Source organism: Artemia franciscana, chromosome 21 (genome assembly GCF_032884065.1).
Source record: "Artemia franciscana chromosome 21, ASM3288406v1, whole genome shotgun sequence".
Taxonomy (NCBI): domain Eukaryota; kingdom Metazoa; phylum Arthropoda; class Branchiopoda; order Anostraca; family Artemiidae; genus Artemia; species Artemia franciscana.
Window position 1 is genome coordinate 12,532,601 of NC_088883.1, and position 18,596 is coordinate 12,551,196.

Below are 18,596 nucleotides of genomic sequence, written 5' to 3' on the forward strand. Positions count from 1 at the left end.
TTTCTATGAAGATCAATAGTGAATTCAAAATCTATAATGGATCAGATTTAGTTTAGAGTTTTCTTATAGTTTATTTTTTATTCTGTGCTCTTACTTGTGCTAATTAATGTGTTTTTTTTTTGTTTGGATTTTTCGCTCATTTTATTCTTTGTTTGTTTATAGTTGATTTTCCTCTTTCACAGTCATCTCTGCTCATTTAGGTTGTAATGCATTTATAAGTCTAACTTCTGTTCGTTTTAAATATAATATCAACTCTTGTTTTTTATAGCAAAATTCTTTTCAATTAAATCCCCCTTTCTCTTTAATTGACATATTTTTAGTATATAGTAATAGTAGCAGCCTATTGTCGGCTAATAAGTTTTATTAGCAATAGTATTTATTACTAGTAGGAACTAGGTAGAAGCTGTCGTGAAAACAGTTTTAAGTGAAACAGTCGTGAAGCAGTTTCAAAATAATGATTTTTGAAAAGGGGAAAGTACATAGTGATTGTAGGAAAACTCTAATTAGGCACTTCCGTAAAAAAGATGATAAGAGTGAGTGTGGTAATCAAAGTGACATTAGCCTGATTTCTGTAGGAAGCAAATAACTTAGTATGATGATCTTTTTTAGACTAAAAGATGCTGCAAATAAAGTTTTCAGGGAAGAATCGTGTAGTTTTAGGAAAGAGTAGAGGATGGGTGAACCAAATTTTCACTCTTGCATTAATAATTGAGAGGCGGGTGATTCATCAGACCCCTTTAGTCCTCGGTTTTATACATTATGAGGAAACTTTTGATTTAGCCGATATAAGAGCTTTAGAGAAGTTCTTATCCTTGTATGGTTTAAGAGATCATTACAATAAAGTGATTAGTGCTACGTAAGAGAATAATATTGCTGCGATTAAGGTAGGAAATAAAGTTAGTAGATGAATTCGTAATAAGAATTTGAGCAGGGTTGCGTTCTATCTCCATTTACACGGATAATTTTGATAGACGTTGCTCTAAGGAGGACAGCAAAGGCAATGGGACAACACGTAGTCAGATGGGGAAGTAGAACTTTCAAATGGAGATTTTCCTATTGATTGAAGCATTCTAGATGAATATATATATATATATATATATATATATATATATATATATATATAAAAAAAAAAATGATGTTTAGTGGTTTTGGGAGTTCAGGGTGCAAGAATAGGTTTTACAATGAATGTTAAGAACACTAAGTCGTTAAGACAAGATAAGTGGCGGCGAAGAGATGATGTTGTAATGAGAAGGTCAATCAAGTGGACAGCTCCACTTACCTAGGTAGTATTTTAAAAGACGGTGGATTCACTAAATATGTTAAAACCAGAATAACAAAGGCCCAGGGTGTGCTTTCACAGTTGACAAAAGTTCGGAAGAGGTTGAAAAAAGGTTTTGTATTAAATCAGGAAATAAGCAGGGTTGTGTCCTATCCCCATACATACGGATCATTTTGATGGACTTTGTCTTAAGGAGTACAGGAAAGGTAATGTGAGACCTCGGAATCAAATGCGGAAGATACAGTTTCTTCAACTTAGATGAAAGAGTGAGCAAAATAAATGAACTTTTAGAGGTTTTGTGAGTTCAGAATGCTAGGATTGATTTAAAAATTAAGGATAAGAAGACTAAGGCGCTAAGCTAGGAATAACTGAAAATGTAAAGGTGACGGTGGGTAACAAAAAGATCAATCAAGTGGATAGCTTCACTTACGTTGATAGTATTGTCAGCAAAAATAGTGGGTGCCTTAAAGATGTTAAAAGTATAGCCAAGGTTCAGTGTGATTTCTTCATAGTTGAAAAAAGTTAAGTAGAATAGGAAGACAAGTGTTTGAACCAAGATTTCGATATTAGAAGCTACACTGATGACAGTGGTCAAGTGTGGCTCTAAAGCGATGGGTTCAAAAGTTATGCTTCCGAAGGTGTTTAGCGTCTATGGTTCCGAAGGAGGATTTACTAGAGGTTTTCCAGAGAAATTGCCTACGGATTCTTTTGGGTACCCAATTGACTGACCGTATTTCAAATAGTAAGCTGTATAAAAAATACGGTTCAATCCCACTTCCTAGGGATATAATGAGGGAAAAGTTGAGAAGTTTAGAACACTTTCTTCGGATGAAGAATGAAAGATTGCTAAAAATAGTCTTGTCGACCAACCGTCTAGGACCAAACGAAAAGAAGGTCGTTCCTGAATGGGATAAGAGAAGGTCGTAAGAAAAGATTTAAGGGAAATAGGAACTTCTTAGAGGGTGTAAAGGGGGAGGCTTTGAATAGATTCGGATCAAGATGGAGTATGCGTAGTTGTGTTGGCCCCAATCGGCTTGGTGCTGTAATGAGTTTATAAGCAGTAGTAGTAGTAATAGTCGTGAAAAGAACTACCACAGATTGATTTTAGACTTTCGGATTGCAAAATTAGTCTCTGATTTGTAATTTAAGACTTTTGAAATTCATTATTACTAGTTTTTGGAAAAAAATAAAACACTATTTGTGAAACCTGCACTGAATTTTTGCTTTGATTTTGGGCTTCAGCATTGTAGTATTAACGCCAGATTTGTAATCAAAATTTCAGAAACCCCTAAATGCAAATGTTGGGGAAAGTGGTATTCCACTTTTGAAATATGTACTTATTGCGTTTTGATTTAGGTCGTCCAAACTATCATTTTAACTATTTTTAATTTTGGAGATTTATTCCTTCAGAACCATTCTCTAAATTATCAATGACTAATGTTAAGTAGAGTGTTACACCATGTATGTACGCGCAAAGCTGGAGTGATGGAATGATGGAGGAGGCAGGAACCCAAGAACCTCGCTTGGGGCCCTTCAGTCACACAGATTTAGTAATCCTAGTACGAAACTGACTTTAACAAAAAATGTAACACAATTATTGTTTGCACAGGCACCGGAATACCGCTGCCTAAGTAAAGAGCAACGTGGGCACAATGTGTTATTTAATTGTTTCTTTGCTTGTCTTTTTTTTTTTTTTTTTTTTAGAACAGATCACGTTGTATCGAAGAAGGTGCCGCAGGAACTTCAAAAAAGGCTCATTCGATTGAAAACTGAAAGGACTAGTGCACTTTTTTGATAGTCGAAAGTGATTGGAGGGCAACCAACCCCTCTCCCACGCTTACCATTTCCCCAAGCATATCCAATCAAAATTCTGAGATCCCCATTTTGTTCAGCATCGTTAAAAGGTCCAAAAATTAGGTCTTTGAGGATGAAACCCCCCGCCCCCAACAGCACTCAGGGCAAGGGCTTTAAGTTACGCCCTGGGCGCACGTAACATTTTTATAGAAAGTGTGGTCTTATGAACTTCTTAGGGGACTCGTTAAATTAGTAATCAAAAGTTCTAGTGCCCTTTTTACGATTCAAAGTGATCGGAGGGCAAATGACAGCCCCCCCTCCCACACAAACACAACATGTTTTCCCGAAATAAATCTGATAGAAATTTTGCGATGGCTATTTGTTGTTTAGAATCTCCGGAGAGGGCTGGGATACCAGATGTTCTAGTGTCCTTTTTAAGAGTCAGAGTTATTGGGGGAGCCATCCCCAGTAGTAGTTCTCCCTCCCCAATGGATCCAATAGAAATTTGAGGCAGCCATTTGTTCAAAAATAGTCCAAATATCATATAGAAATGCCTTTGAGGTGGATAGAATTCCCCAGAGTCTGGGGTTAGGGGTTGTAAGTTATTCCCCAGAGGCATATAAGGCCTTATGGAAGGGATGGTCGTGGAGCTTTAGAGGAGCCTCATTTGATTGGAAATGTGTAGTTCCAGGTCCCTTTTAAGAGTCAAACATAATGGAGAGCAGCTAGCCCCCCCTGACATCCTCTTTTCCCGAAATGCATTCAATTGAAATTGTTAATTGTATTATTGTATTAATGTTTAATTATTAATTGAGACGGTTAATTGTAGTATTGACAAAAGGAATGGGATATTCTTTACCAGAAACGAACCGAAAAAGAATCAGTTCTTTTTGGGAACTGATACCTCTCTCCTTTTATCAATGATATTGTTTACCACAGACAAAGAAGATATTCCCGTAAAATCAAATATATTTCACAATGTGAGGCTCCTGATATGCCATCAAGTGTAATCTTTATTTGTATAAAAATATATAATCAAATATAATCTCTTCCGTACATCCCAAAAATAACAACAAAATTAAAATATGTTTGCAAAAAAATAATCTGTATGTAGTTTTCAAAATTTTATAATTTTAAAATCTTATCAAGTCCTAGAAATTTCAACTGGATACAATTAGCCATTGCTTTGACATTGCTGATAAGTCCATTTGATAACCTGTATGATCAATACTTCTTGAAATTTTCATCTCAATGCTTTTAGCTTTACAAGTAGTTGCAATAAAAGTATTTTTAGTAGAAGTAGTAGTAGTAAATGTAACAGTAATTGTAAAATTAGCAATAATGTACTTATATTTCCTTTCGGTGAGACGATCTTCCCCATTAAGCATTTACTGAAAGTTCCAACTTAAAACCCAAACCGATTCTTGAGATATATTATTTTGACAATTCGCATGCACAGAGCGTCTTTTGATTTAAATCAAATTTCTCTTCAATACTGTAAGTGGAGTAGTGTTGTAGTAGTCGTGTTGGTAGTTGTACTATAACATGAAAATATTGCCTTTCTCATCATCTCCCTTGTCATCTCCTGAATTTTCCAAATTAATATACTCAGTTGTTCCTATGTTACACCGTTTTGACAATCCGTATACATATAACTTGTTTTGAGTTAATTCAACGCTCCCCTCAACATTTTCTGAAGGGCTCCAATTATTTATGCTCCACTGAAAACAAAATACTTTTTAAATATTTTCAATTTTTTCATAAATAAAAAATATCAAAACTTTAAGGAGTAAATATCAGTATATGTCAATCACACTAACAATCCACGGTTATTTGTTTTGTCTTTTTTTTTTCAGTCAAGCACGAATTATGTTCTGGTCTTAACAAGGAATGGGGTTATCAGTCCTAAGCATAATTTTTGCTCTTTTTGAATTTGACTACTATTTACTGTAATTCCTGTTTGTTTTGAGCTTCATTTATTAATTGGTAGCGGTTTGGTGTAGTTTTATGTTTGGAAGATTATTTGAATTCATTTATGCTCGTTTTTGGCTGAATGGAGCTCTTTGCTTTTCTTTGAAAAACTTGTTTTGAGAAAAAGTTTTTTAAATTAATCTATTTAAAAATATCCATAAAATCTCTGTTTTATATGAGCTACTTGCATATTTTGGAGTCAACATCCTGAGGCTGCACTTCGTGTTTTCTTTTACCTTTTATAGTGGTTTTCATTAAAACATCTAAAAATCTTAGTTTAATTTAATTATTTATTAATTTAAGTCAAATTAATGCAACATTTTTCGTGACGGCGGGGTATTTCAGAGTTACAGAAAATATTTTCTTTTTTAAAACAATTAAGCGTAATAAAATATCCAAGAAGTTGAAATCGTTGCTTTATTTCTGATTGTCTTTGCTATATGTCTAAGAACTAAAATTAACTTGGTCTTGTAAATGTATCTGTAGGATAGTTTTTATGTTTATATTTTAATCACCTTTTTTTAATTCATTCAAATAACTTTTTGGGCGGGGTAAATATTCTTGTAAAAAAGAGACATAGTTTATCAAAATTTAGCCCATAAATGTGTAGGCCAGATTGATAATAGAGGATAATCTGAATAAAAAATGTATTCCAGAAGATACACATGCAGGATCTCAGAGTCCAAAGAAGGAAAGGGTAGGTGGATTTGTCAAAAATTATGCTCATCATATAAAAATGAAAGGAAACTACAGAATCTTTAACAAAAAATTATGAGAAATTAACGGAGGATTTGGGTTTGAAGATCCTTAGGTCTTACAAACTTCAAAAATGACACATTATATCGAAAGATTTAGCGTGAAACAATGGCGTATCCAAGATTTTAGTTCAGAGGAGAGGATCTTTTTGAGGGGATGGGGTTTACGAAAATCTTTACAAAACGTATCAAAAAATTGTTTACAGTAGGACAAAACTCTCGTGGAGTTGGGGCTCCAACCACGTAATACCCCCGTGGATAAGGTCTTGGCTTGAAACCTTATAACCTGAAGAGGCACCAGCTGGGCTGTGGAGTTAGAGCCAACAACTTAAAAGGAATATTACAACTAAAATTAGAATGATCTCGCCAAAAAAAGATTAGGGGATGCATAGATTTTGTGCTTATTTAATACTGATATATTTGAATATAGGTAAATCTGGAGCTATCACAGACAAATCCCTAATTGGCAGCTGTAATCCCTTAAGCTAGTATGGAGAGATGTTTTTGGGGGAATGGGGTAAAAAGTTCTGCATAAGGTCATTTTTTACATAATTTAGCAATCTTAATACATAATATGACAAATTGTGTACTTTATATGCCTTTTGTTGCTTTAAATGAGGGGACGATACCCACCATCTCCCTCTAAGGCTGCCATGATGTTGCTTCAAATAAATACTTTTTATACCTTGTTGAATAGCTCCAAAGGGTTTATCTTCACCAAAAGTTACATAGCCTGACGCAGAGTTCTGTCTAATTTTTTGCACCCCAGGAATAACAAATGCATATCCGGATGAGAAGCCTGTCGTTGGATCAATCAGTCGAACAGATGGGTTGTTTGAGGCAATTGGAACAGTGGGGACTGCTACAAATGTACCACCTTGATGCTTAAAAAGAAAATTAATTATAAGTTGGTTAAAAACGTCTTTTGGTTCTATTTTGACATATTTTTTTCTCGTAAGAGATTGACAAATTGAACACACGGAGTGTGCATATGACAACCGCTTTAAGCTACCCATATTACAGCCAGGCTCATTCAGGGTGGCAAACTTTGTGGATTTTCTAACTTTTTTCCTCTGGGTTGTTGTTCATGAATAAATTTTACTGAATTTCATCTTATATCTCTACTTTGTTTGGTTTTTCCTAGATTTCTAGTCTTTAGGCGTAATTGTAAGCCCCAGAAGTAAAAAAAATGGCACCAGACAAAGCCTCTAAAAGCAAAATACGTAAATTTATCTTTGAATATCTTGACAAGTTAGAAATTTAATTGATGATTTAAATAGCCACCCTTAACATGATCATATATAATTATTTAAAGAGAAGATCAAATAATTCGATGATTAAATAATAATCGCGTGTTTACGTCTGTAGTTTTTTTTCCCCTTCCAATGATGTCTGCCTTATGTAAAACAGTCCACTTGACGAGACCTTTTGTCCAGCAATAAGACCGTTTCGTCTATTTTTTTGATGGCCTCTACTTCGTATGGGCACCATCCTAAGCTGAAGGAGCCTTTAAGGTGCCATTGCTGGCCTTTCAATCAGGGCTTAGGTGTAATAATGACTAATGATTCGGCAAAATATCCCAGTTCCTTAGGGTTGAATCTGCAGAAAACGCTCTGTATAAGCAAAGAAGCCTATATCTATATATATATATATATATATATATATATATATATATATATATATATATATATATATATATATATATATATATATATATATATATATATATATATATATATATATATATATATAATAGAATCAATGCGCTTCAAAAATCCGTCAGCTTAAAATCTTTTCTAAGTGAAGCTAGGGCCACTAAAAGAGCCCGCGAAGTGAGCCCTTAAAGGTTTTTAGTTTTGGAGGCTTAATCCACCAAATATCACTTTGGGATGGTTTTGGTCCTTAAGTCCCATCTACTCAAAACTTTAAATATTTGCTATCAAGAAGACAGAGCTAGCGCTACACTACATTAAAATTTGAGTATTGATTTAAGATCGTGGTTTGTGGACCATTATGGTGTTTTCAAGTTTCTTCTCTATTTTTATCTATATCATCTGTGATGAGCTCGATGAAGTGAAATTCTTGGATCTTGGACTCAGGGGGGAGGTCTCTAAAATGGATTGGTAAATCTTTTTGCAGATTTTATGAATTTAGGTACTGCGCCTTAAACACATATTCCAAAAGGGAGGCCCACATGACAAGGGGGGCGAAGAAAAAATTAACAGGCCAACTGTACGATAAATACGGGGGTAACAGAAGCAAATTTGGACTTTATTGGAGCATCAGAGGAAATCCTGAACCAAAAAACCCTAACTTCCTTTCTGTTTATGTTTTTGAGAGTTTGATGATATAAGTTAACTTATATAGGTCACAAATCACTATTTTAGGGATGACAATCACTTCCAATTTTTTTCATGTGGCAACCTTGGATACAATTGTATTTGTAGAGAGCAATTGTCCGTTTATTTCATTTAATCCTTTATAGAGAATTAGCCTGTGTATAGTTCTGCTGACCGGCTATAATGTTATATCCTGTAAATCGACGAAAAGATAAACGAATGAAATCACCTCGTTATCGGGACTTTTTACGTTGCAGGCCTATTTATCTGTGACAAGAAACACAATTAAAATTCGAAGCGTAACCGCTATATCAGACGTCTTAAATTGATACTTTAAAATATAATGTGCTTTTTCTTTAATTGCTGAGCCATCTGTCCATTTTACCGACTATTAGGTGCATTTGCACTTAATTTTCACACTGTTTAATGTCGCATCCAGCTTAAGAGTAGGGTTTCTAAAAAGAAGGTTGTTGTCTAGACCCTCAACGTGGTGCACAGATTCTCAACGCGGTGCACAGATCCCACCGGTGGGGCATCGTAATATTTTATTGAGTCACGGGCTAGATGTGGACACTCGGCTTTCTATATTTTAGAGCCTTAATTAAAGAAAAAACCATTTTTCATATGAATGGCGTCACATTTAAATGCTATTAAAAAGCTAGAAAGATACATAAGAAAGTATAGCCATAAAAGACACAAGGCTTACACCCTTGTTTGAGCATCTGGGTAATTGTTAAAAAACGAAAGAAAACCATTTAATTTGATTTAAAATTGGACTAATAGAATTTATGATATAGTATTGAACTTTACAAGACAGCATCTATAACATAGGCATAGTGTAACCACTTGCATCATAATATTCATGGGAATAAGTGCTTATATCAACACTTCTCTTAGAGGGAACTTGGGGTCATCCATGCCCCACCTTTAAGAGCCCAATTATTCTTTCATCCCTTAGTACTATGACTATCTTACCTTAAGTCCTGCCATAGGAATGACACATGGAAGGATGACTTATTTATCAACAAATGGACTGACATTATTCTTATACAACCCTAATAAGGACTTATTCCAGATTTGCCTCTCACTCACAGGGAGTATCTGTCTTGGCTTTTGTAACAATTAGCCATGGCTTGATGCCCGCATCTAATTGATTTTAATTCAATCCCAGATTTTGCTTAAAAGTCTAGTGGAAATTTTCCGTCACGCATCAACCCAGAAGCACTACAATTCTTTCATTCCTCAGTTCTATGACTATCTACCTTAGTTCTGCCCTAGGAATGACGCATGGACGGATGATGCATAGACTCATCTATCAACAAATGATCTGACATCATTTTTATACATTTCTAATAAGGACTTATGCCAGATTCACCTCTCACTCACTCGGACTATCTGTCTTGGAATTTTCTACAATGAGCCATGGCTTGATGACCTCAACTTATTGATTTTAGTAAACCGTTTCACCGTTCGGCTGCAAGTCCAGAGGACTTGTTGGTCAATTGTTAATCCTATTACACGGTATTTCACCTTTAGACTACAAGCGGCCAAGCGTGTTAGGCTTAGATGTCACTTGTTTGCCTGCGAGTCCAAGCAAATTCAGTCCAAGACCTTGCATACAAGTCGTGTGGACATTGTGTGTCAGGCATCAGCCCAAAATCAATCCAATTTCTTCATCCCTTAGTTCCATAACTATCTAGCTTAGATCTGCCCTATAATTGACGCATGGACGGGTAATAGATCGATTTATCTATCAACAAATGGTCTTACATCATTTATATGCAACACTAATAAGAGCTTATGCCAGATTTGCCTCTGACTCGCTCGGACTATCTGTCTTGTCTTTTTCTACAATTAGCCATAGCTTGATACCCACACTTACTCGAATTTAATTCAAGATCAATGGACTCTGTCGGCAACCCTCCCCCAAGTTTTGCCCCCCCCCCCCCCGAAAAAAAATGGGACTTGGAATTTTTTCGAACTTAGAGTTTTTTTTGGCTGAGAAATTTTAAGACTCATAATATTTTGGACCAGTCAACATGTTTTTTTAGATTTTTTTTTTTTTATGTGGCTGCCTCCGTGGTACTCTATGGACGGTCATTGACACTACCTGCTGTTTATTATATATTTTATTCAGAATTTCTTGTGCATCGGAATGATAAACACTTGCATCATATTTAAAAAAAGTGAAAATGAAATATTCCAAGAAAGTATATGCGCATGATAAAGTTACCGTTAAGTTGAATACTGACAAAGGCAAATATATGAATTATGAAATAAATATTAGTGATAGCACTATTAGAAAAGCATGCTTGCGTTATAATGACAGTGAGAGATTAGATTTCTTTGGACTACCCAAAAACTTCAACTTTTATGATGGTGCATATGCGAGAGTAGCATTTCCAGAGGAGATAGTACCCAAAGATAATGCAAGCCAGAAACTAATAGTTTACGATTAGAGCCAACTTCTTGCTATTGGTTCAGGTAACACCTTACCTTTAAATGGATCCTATTACCATCTTTTTGGTATTAGCATTCAAATGAAAGCAAAGGAAAAAAGAAATACCTACTGCTGTACTAATGTCATAATGCATTTCTTGTCTATGTGCCAAAACTACAAACTGTGTAAAAACGATGTGGTAATCAAAAGCAGAAAGAGGGCATCAGGAGAAAATATAACAACGAGGTATAAAGATGAATTGATGAAAAAAAAGCGCATGGGAACATTATTGCTACCATTGATTGTATACCAACAGATATAGTCAATGGACCCAATAATACCAATGATTAAGAGTGAGATGCGATTGCAGCTTAAATTATTTCAAAACTCGTATATAACGTCAAAATGGAATGAGTGTCATGTCAATAGAAAATATAATAAGTATTTTATGGAATGGATTTGAAGCATTTATTTTTATTTTCATGATGATGAAAAATACATTTTATTCTTATTTTAATTATCTAAATTTACTTTGTCCTTTAATTCTTAATTAAATAAAAAAACAAGTTTTTTTATCTGAAAGGAAGGAGCGACATGAAAAATTAAAAACAATAGAAATTATTCTGTATATAAAAGGGGCTGTACCCTCCCCAACACCACGCTCTTTACGCTAAAGTTTTTCATTGTTTTAAAAAGTAGAACTATGAAAAAGAGTCAAACTCTAGAGTAAAGAGTGGGGCGTTGAGGAGGAGACAGTCCCTTTCATATAAGGAATAATTTCTGTTCGTTTAAGTTTTAATGTCGCTCCTTACTCTCAGTTAAAAATATCGTTTTCTTATAGTTAATTTCTTAACGTTTTTGAATTAATACAGATTTTGATTTTACCTCATCGTACATGAATGATTAAAACGAAATTTACATATTAATGTTTGCTTTTTTGACTAAATGGCTTTCTCAAAGTTTTGATCGAACAATTTTGAGAAAAAAAGGGGCAGGGAGGGTGCCTAGTTACCCTCCAATTTTTTTGGTTATTTAAAAAGGCCATTAGGACTTTTAATTTATTTAAGAACAATTTTACTAGTAATAAATATACGTAATTTAAGAATTGACTTACGTAACGAATTTCTATATTCATATATTTTTATTACGTATGTGAGGGGGTTTGCCCTTTCGTCAATACCTCTCTCTTTACACTAAAGTTCGAATTTTGTTTAAATTCTCTAAGAATGACCCCCCTGAATCACAAAGGCCGTTTAATTGGAACATGTGGCTGTTTTGAAATTACTAAGAATACTTTAGCGTAAAGAGCAAGGTCTTGAGGAGCGGACGAACCCCTAATATACGTAATAATTTCTGTCCGTTTTAAGTGTTAACGCTACTCCTTATTTTCAGTTGAAAAAACTTCTCTTTTTTATTTACTTTCTCATTATTTTTTAAATAATGCTGGAAAATCTAGTGCCCCCTAAATGAAAATTTGCTTCCCCCATGATTAATTCCTCCAGGTGAAAGATCCTCCACGTAACCCTCTCCCTCCGAACCACAGCCACCAGAAAAAATACCCACTGAAAATGTCTGTATACTTCCCAATAACCAATGCTACATGTTCAAAGTTCATAACTTGCAGCCCTTCTCTCAGGGACTTTGGGGGATTTAGTCTTCCTCATTTTTTTTACTATGTTGAACATAATGGCTAATCCGGCGACTTTAGCAAAATGAGTGTGGGAGGGGGCCTAGTTGCCCTCCAATTTTTTGGTCACTTAAAAAGGGAACTAGAACTTTAATTTCCGTTAGAATAAGTCCTCTCAAAACATGGACCACTGGACCGATACGATTGCCCCTTAAAAAAACAAAAAAACAAAAAAAAAAGCGAATAAAGATGTATCCGAGATCTTTCTTCTGGCAAAAAAATACAAAATTCCAAATTTTTGCAGATAGGAGCTTGAAACCTCTAAAGTTGGGTTTTCTGATACGCTGAATCTTACGGTGATTTTCATTAAAATTCTATGACTTTTAGGGAGCGTTTACCCCTTTTTCTAAAATAGGACAAATTTTCTCAGGCTCATAACTTTTGATGGGTATGATTAAACTTGATGAAACTCTTATATTTAAAATCAGCATTAAAATTTGATTCTTTTGATGTTTGTACTAGTATAAAAATTCCATTTTTTAGAGTTTTGGTTACTAATGAGCCGGGTCACTCCTTGCTACAATTCGTTACCACGAACTGTGTGATTTACTCATTGGTCATATTTATGTAACTATACAAGGAAATTAAACATGTATGCAAACCCTAAAGATATTATCTACAAGACATGAATATTCAATTTTGAGAGAAGGATGTTTCCGCATGCATTTTTTTCCAATGACGATCGGATCAAACCAATGGTAATCTATTATTGAAAAAGATCCATTTGGACGAATATTTAAAATCTAGTGCCATTTCAAACAATGAAAGAGATTTATACCAGAACAAAGTGCTGATTCCAAACTTTTTGTGACGTAAGCAGCGATTTCCGCCCAAACAGAGCCAAAACGTTATCAAGCGAAATTCTAAGAGCTAATAGCCTTCCAGAATCATGGGCCGCACAAAGATATGGTAGACCTATAGTTCTTGAAGCATATATTAAAAATGAATCGTCATTATAAGTCATTCATTAAATAGAACTACCGGCTATAGGTTATCTTATAGTTGCACGCTAGTTATTAGGATATAATCCAGTTTAGTCTCTTAAGCGGATTGGGGTGGTGGTGGTGGTAACTAAAGTATTAAATAATGGTTTTTTTTAAACGAAATTTTAAAACTTGTTAAAAGAGGTGCTTTGGATTAATTAAATGAATATTCAGATGATTGCAGGTTTGACTTCTAACCTCCATTTATAGGGAAGAATATATATGTGGATGGATTCAGATTAAACTATGCTGTATCAGTGCTGAGGAAAACAAAAAACTCCCGTAACAAAACTTTCCCGCATTTCTTGTAGTTTTTTTGTAGCTTTTATTTCCGCTTTTCTTGTAGTTCTTTTTTCTTGTAGATTTGCTTGGCTTATATTGCACATTTTCCCCACATTTCTTGTAGTTTTATTTCTTGACTTATTCTTGAATTTTTTCTTATTCATTTCTTGACTTATTGCAATGCAGTGGTTCGACTTAAATGGAAATAGTGGGGGCTGACAGGGTGGTAGCTTCCCTCATTTTTAGAATAATGCTAGATATGGCAGATAAGCTATTGCAGAAACAATAGCTTATCTTTGATTTTTTTTTTGAAAAGGAAATCCCTTTTCTTGACTTATTGCGATGCAGTGGTTCGAATGAATGGAAATAGTGGGGTCTAACAGGGTGGTAGCTTCCCTCAACTTTAGAATAATGCTAGATATGTCATTAAAAAGGAAAAGAAATTAAATTAAATAACCTAGCTTCCTTCGAATGAATGTAAAGAGCAACAATACCACTTAAAGCCAACGAAAACTATTTTTTATATGAGGGAGTTGTCCCTTCCCCAAATTCCTTAATAAAAGCATTTTCAATGAAATAAATATAATCAGTGGGTAGTTGCAAGGGTTTTATTTACTGATTCAGTATTAAGTAATGAATTAGAGTTCAAAGAGCTAACAGCTAAATAAGTTTCAATTCAATCGGATAAAACAAGGGCTTAAATATCGACAGCTTGCGTAACCGACTAGTTTAACCGCTAGTGTATATAAGTGAATTGCTGTAGCGGTGACGTCAGAATGTTTTAATTGGAGGATTTAGTAAGCAGGAAACACAGGGGAAAAGTGTTAGCTGAATTTTTCTGGCAAACCTAAAGGAGCTGTTTGAAATTGGGGGCCGTAGAAATATGAGAAGAAGCCCCCTTGCGAGTAAGTTTTCGCCTCATGCATTAAAAATTACTTAGCATGTTGTATATTGCAAAATTATTGCTTTTAAAGATGATGATTGATGCTGCAACGCTCGACCGAGCTGTCAAGAAGCTGACCGCGAAAATAGAGGCGAATTTCCAGTCAGTTACGATCTCTAATCAATCACTTTCAGACCAAGTCCGTGGTCTGACTTGCAAGGTCCAGTCGCTATGCACTCAGCTCCGTCAAAAAGACGAAAAAATTAACTGATGAACTTGTGGTTAAATTGGGTGAGCAAAGCCTAGAACTAGGTCGAGTGAATCAGAGGCTTCTACAGCTGAAAGTTAAAGATCGTCGACTTAACCTTGTAGCACACGATCTGGAAAAAGAACGTTCAGGAGAGACTCTCAAAAGGAAAGTGAAAGATATAATTGAAAATTATCTTTAGGTATAAGAGAATATTGTACTTTCTCGGTCATACAGGGTTAACCCCAAACCCAACAGTGTTTCTAGGCGCCCTTTGTCTACTAGTAAACAAGCTTCCCCAGTTAGAATGTCGTTTGCGTCAGAGCATGATGTAAACACAGTTTTAAAACCTGTCGGCAAACTGAAAGGTTCGGGCAGGATATTATGTACTGATTTACCTCCAGCCTTGAACGCCATTGGAGCTGGATTTTTAAATAAAATGAAAACAATCAAGGACTCGAAGCTTATAAATTTTTTCGTCTGCGATAGAAGGGGGCTGAATTAAGGCTCCAGGCAAAGAATAATAAGTGTGATGCTTGGGCCAGTATCGATAATGAGTGATGTATAGTAAGTTTGATAAGTTAGTCTCTGTAAGTTGATATGAATACGTGTAGTTACATCTCTATCTGTAAGATACAACGGCAATTGAGTGAAGATGTAGAGAGGCTTGCCTGCGGAAGCTCCGCTAATTCTTTGTTGTGTAAATTTTCTGTGTATTTATCTTTTTTTTCTTTTCTTTACTAAGTTCTTTCCCTCATAAATTGGGTGTAGTGGTTAAATATTCTAAATTCCGGGACTAGCAAGTGTTGTCTGTTCTTTGAACTTTTCCTTTCATCAATATTTATTTCTTTTGTGTTTGACTTCTAGGTTTTTTCTTCCTTATTTTTTGCATTACTCAAAGTTCAATTTATGGTGTATGTTTTCTTGTCTTTTAGGAACACAGTATGATACTGATTACGAGCCGTTGATGATATATCTATGATATAACTATTTTCTTCCATCACTGCTCCAGACTCCCATCCAGGATATTTGGTAAGTTGAGTTTGATTAAAAGTCGTTCGACTTGCCGGGAGGGGATTGAAAGGTTTGATTCTCTTCAGAATAACTCGCTTGATCTTAATGATTGTTTTTTCTAATTCGTCTTCTGAAACAGAATATCTGGATTTGGAAGTAATTAATTCACCAAGTAACAAGTATAATTTTCCAAATAAGTTGTCTAGTACACATTATTTTCCGGGTGATTTCCGGCTGGCGTTCCTGAACTGCCGTGTTATCGTTGGTAAATTGGATCTTATTTTTTCTTTTATTTTGTCTAGTGAATTGGAATAATTTGGTTAATGTGGAATATTCTTAAATGCTATAACTGAAGTATTAGTTAATCTTCCCGGTTATAAGATCGTGTGTAAGAACCGCCAGAATAATATGCAAGGAGGACTTGAACTTTTTGTCAAGTCATAAATACCTGTTAAAATTATTAGCGATATGATACATTTGAACGTGGAGATGCTGCGTGAAATATTAGCGGTAGAAATTGAGGCAACAAACTATGAGCCAATAGTTTGATGAGTGTGTTATCGTCCTCCAAGAGGAAGCGCAAAAAAGTTTACTGAAATTTTACAGGAATGTCTTGATATATTGTCGCGTAAATACCGTAAGTCTATCATTACGGGTGATTTTAATGTTGATATATCGTTACTGCGTGACCATAGCACGGGTATTTTACAGTCTTATTACTTAGCATCAGAAATGCTGTCTACAATTTTAGCCACCAGATGTCTCCCTGCATTTAGTATACCGACCAGAGTTATCGAAACTTCCCCGTGTCTTATTGAAAATATTTGTACAGATTTTCAATTTAGGACATGTAATGTCGTCGTAGACGACACATCAGATCATTTTATGGTGATGTGTGTTCTAATTATCGGAGTTATGCCAACTGTTACCAGGTAGGAGCGAAAAGTAAGGGTTATGGATACCACTAAACTAAAGGAGTTGCTGAGGGACGCCAATTTTTGACCCTGTTATGAGTCCAAAGACTTGGAAGTGTCTGCTAAGAGGTTTTTAGAGATCTTTCAAGATGCTCTTGACCATGCGTGCCCTTGCCGTTGTACAACAAACTGAAGACGTAAACAGCCTACTAAACCTTGGATGACGTCAAGCATACTCAAGTCTATAAATGTAAACAAAAAGCTGTATCGAAAATACTTATCAATTTTGACTGAAGAAAATAAGCAAAATTTCAAGAATTAAAACATACATTAACAAAATTAATTCTGGCATCGAAGCAGAATTATTACAAACAAGCATTTCTGGGGGCGGAAGGATTGCCAAGAAAGACATGAGAATTAATTTATGATTGTCTGAATCGGACGAAACAACATGAAATCCCTGAAGAAATGACAGCAATAGATAGGACAACTGTGAAAGGAAAAAAAGTGGTTACACTACATAACCGCCACTTTGCTTCTATCGGTGAGATGAGTTCTGCACTGACAGCTGTATTCAGTCAGCTGAAGATACTGATTTCAAGAAGTATTCACCCCATCGATTGACCTATCAATATTTCTTTCTACTGTATTGGCTTCAGAATTATTGGTAATTTCTAGCCTTTTGAAAAAGGGAAAGCCAGAAAGGCCGGATAGTTCTAGTACAAGTTTGCTGAAGATTATTATCCCAGAGACTGCGGAGTGCTTAGCTCATTTTATTAACCTTTTAAGTACAGAAAATTCCCTGATTGCTTTAAAGCCGCTAGAATATGTGTGTTGCATAAGGGAGGTGATTCAAAAGATCCAAATAATTATTGTCCAATTTCAATTTTATAGGCTTTTTCTAAACCTACTGAGAGTTGTTAATATGATCGTCTAATTTCGTTTGTAGGGAAGAATAATTTCTTTTTAAAGTCTCAAATTTGGTTTCAGGAGAAACCATTCTACCCAACATGCGGTTTTAGTTATTACTCAATCTATTCATGACCTTTTAGATAAGGGTGATATCCCAGCAACTATGTTTTTGACATCAAAAACATACGACAAAATTTACCATCGTATTTTGGAACATGAACAGCATCATCATGGGATAAGAGACCGTCCTGCTCTTTAATTATGTCGTAGTTACATGACCGGACACAATTCGTTGACGATAGTGACTCCACATAAAAAAAAAGCAATCGAACAACATTGGAATCCCCAAGGATCTGTACTTGACACCCTGGTTTTCTTGATCCACATCAATGACTTTAGGGCGTCGTCAAAGGATCTCGGAATTACAGTGTCGCATGCTGATGATACGAGTGTAGTGTCCCTGGATCCAATGATCTGATACTTCGGCAGAATACATGTCAGTCAATTGATAGAATTCTGTTGTGGTTTAAGTCTAATCATCTGACAGAAAATTCTGAGAAGACAAAATTTATCATTTACTCTTGGACTTCAACTTCTTGTTCTGGACTCCAGTCAGTTGAGGCTTCAAACAACGTGTGTAGTGAGTGTGTTATCTTTTTACGTTGCTTAGGAATTATCATTGATGAAAACCTGTCATTCAAGCACCATATTAGCCATCTTCATTTGAAATTAAGCAGAAATGTTGGAATGATGCATCACCAGAAATTTGTTTTACCTTACGTCCGTCTATTTTAGCTTAGTGCACTCTTACCTTAATTATTTCCCACTTGTTTATTCGAATACATTTAGAAGCCACATACTGCCACTCAAGAGACAACAGTATAAAGGATTACGAGTACTGAAAGAACATGTTCCATCTCCTGATTTGCTACCAAAAAAATCAAGTACTCAGAGTATGTATGTTAAATTGAATATCCTTCCAGTTAAACAGTTTGTACTATTTCAGTCAGCTCTCTTTGTTGTTCAGTATCGTAAGAAGGCATTGCCTGCGTGTTCTTATGAATATGCACTGTTACAGGTATTGGATGAAGTGGAT

At 35.2% G+C, this 18,596-nt stretch overlaps 1 protein-coding gene across 2 annotated transcripts in view; it reads right to left on the bottom strand.

Annotated features, from left to right (window-relative positions):
• The window catches only part of LOC136040888 (R3H domain-containing protein 1-like), a 105,699-nt gene that overhangs the window by 3,216 nt on the left and 83,887 nt on the right, over positions 1-18,596 (bottom strand). For both annotated transcript variants that reach the window (XM_065725299.1, XM_065725298.1), the window contains exon 12: positions 6,485-6,683. In XM_065725299.1, coding sequence (XP_065581371.1) covers positions 6,485-6,683 — 199 coding nt within the window. The remainder of the gene's footprint in view (positions 1-6,484; positions 6,684-18,596) is intronic.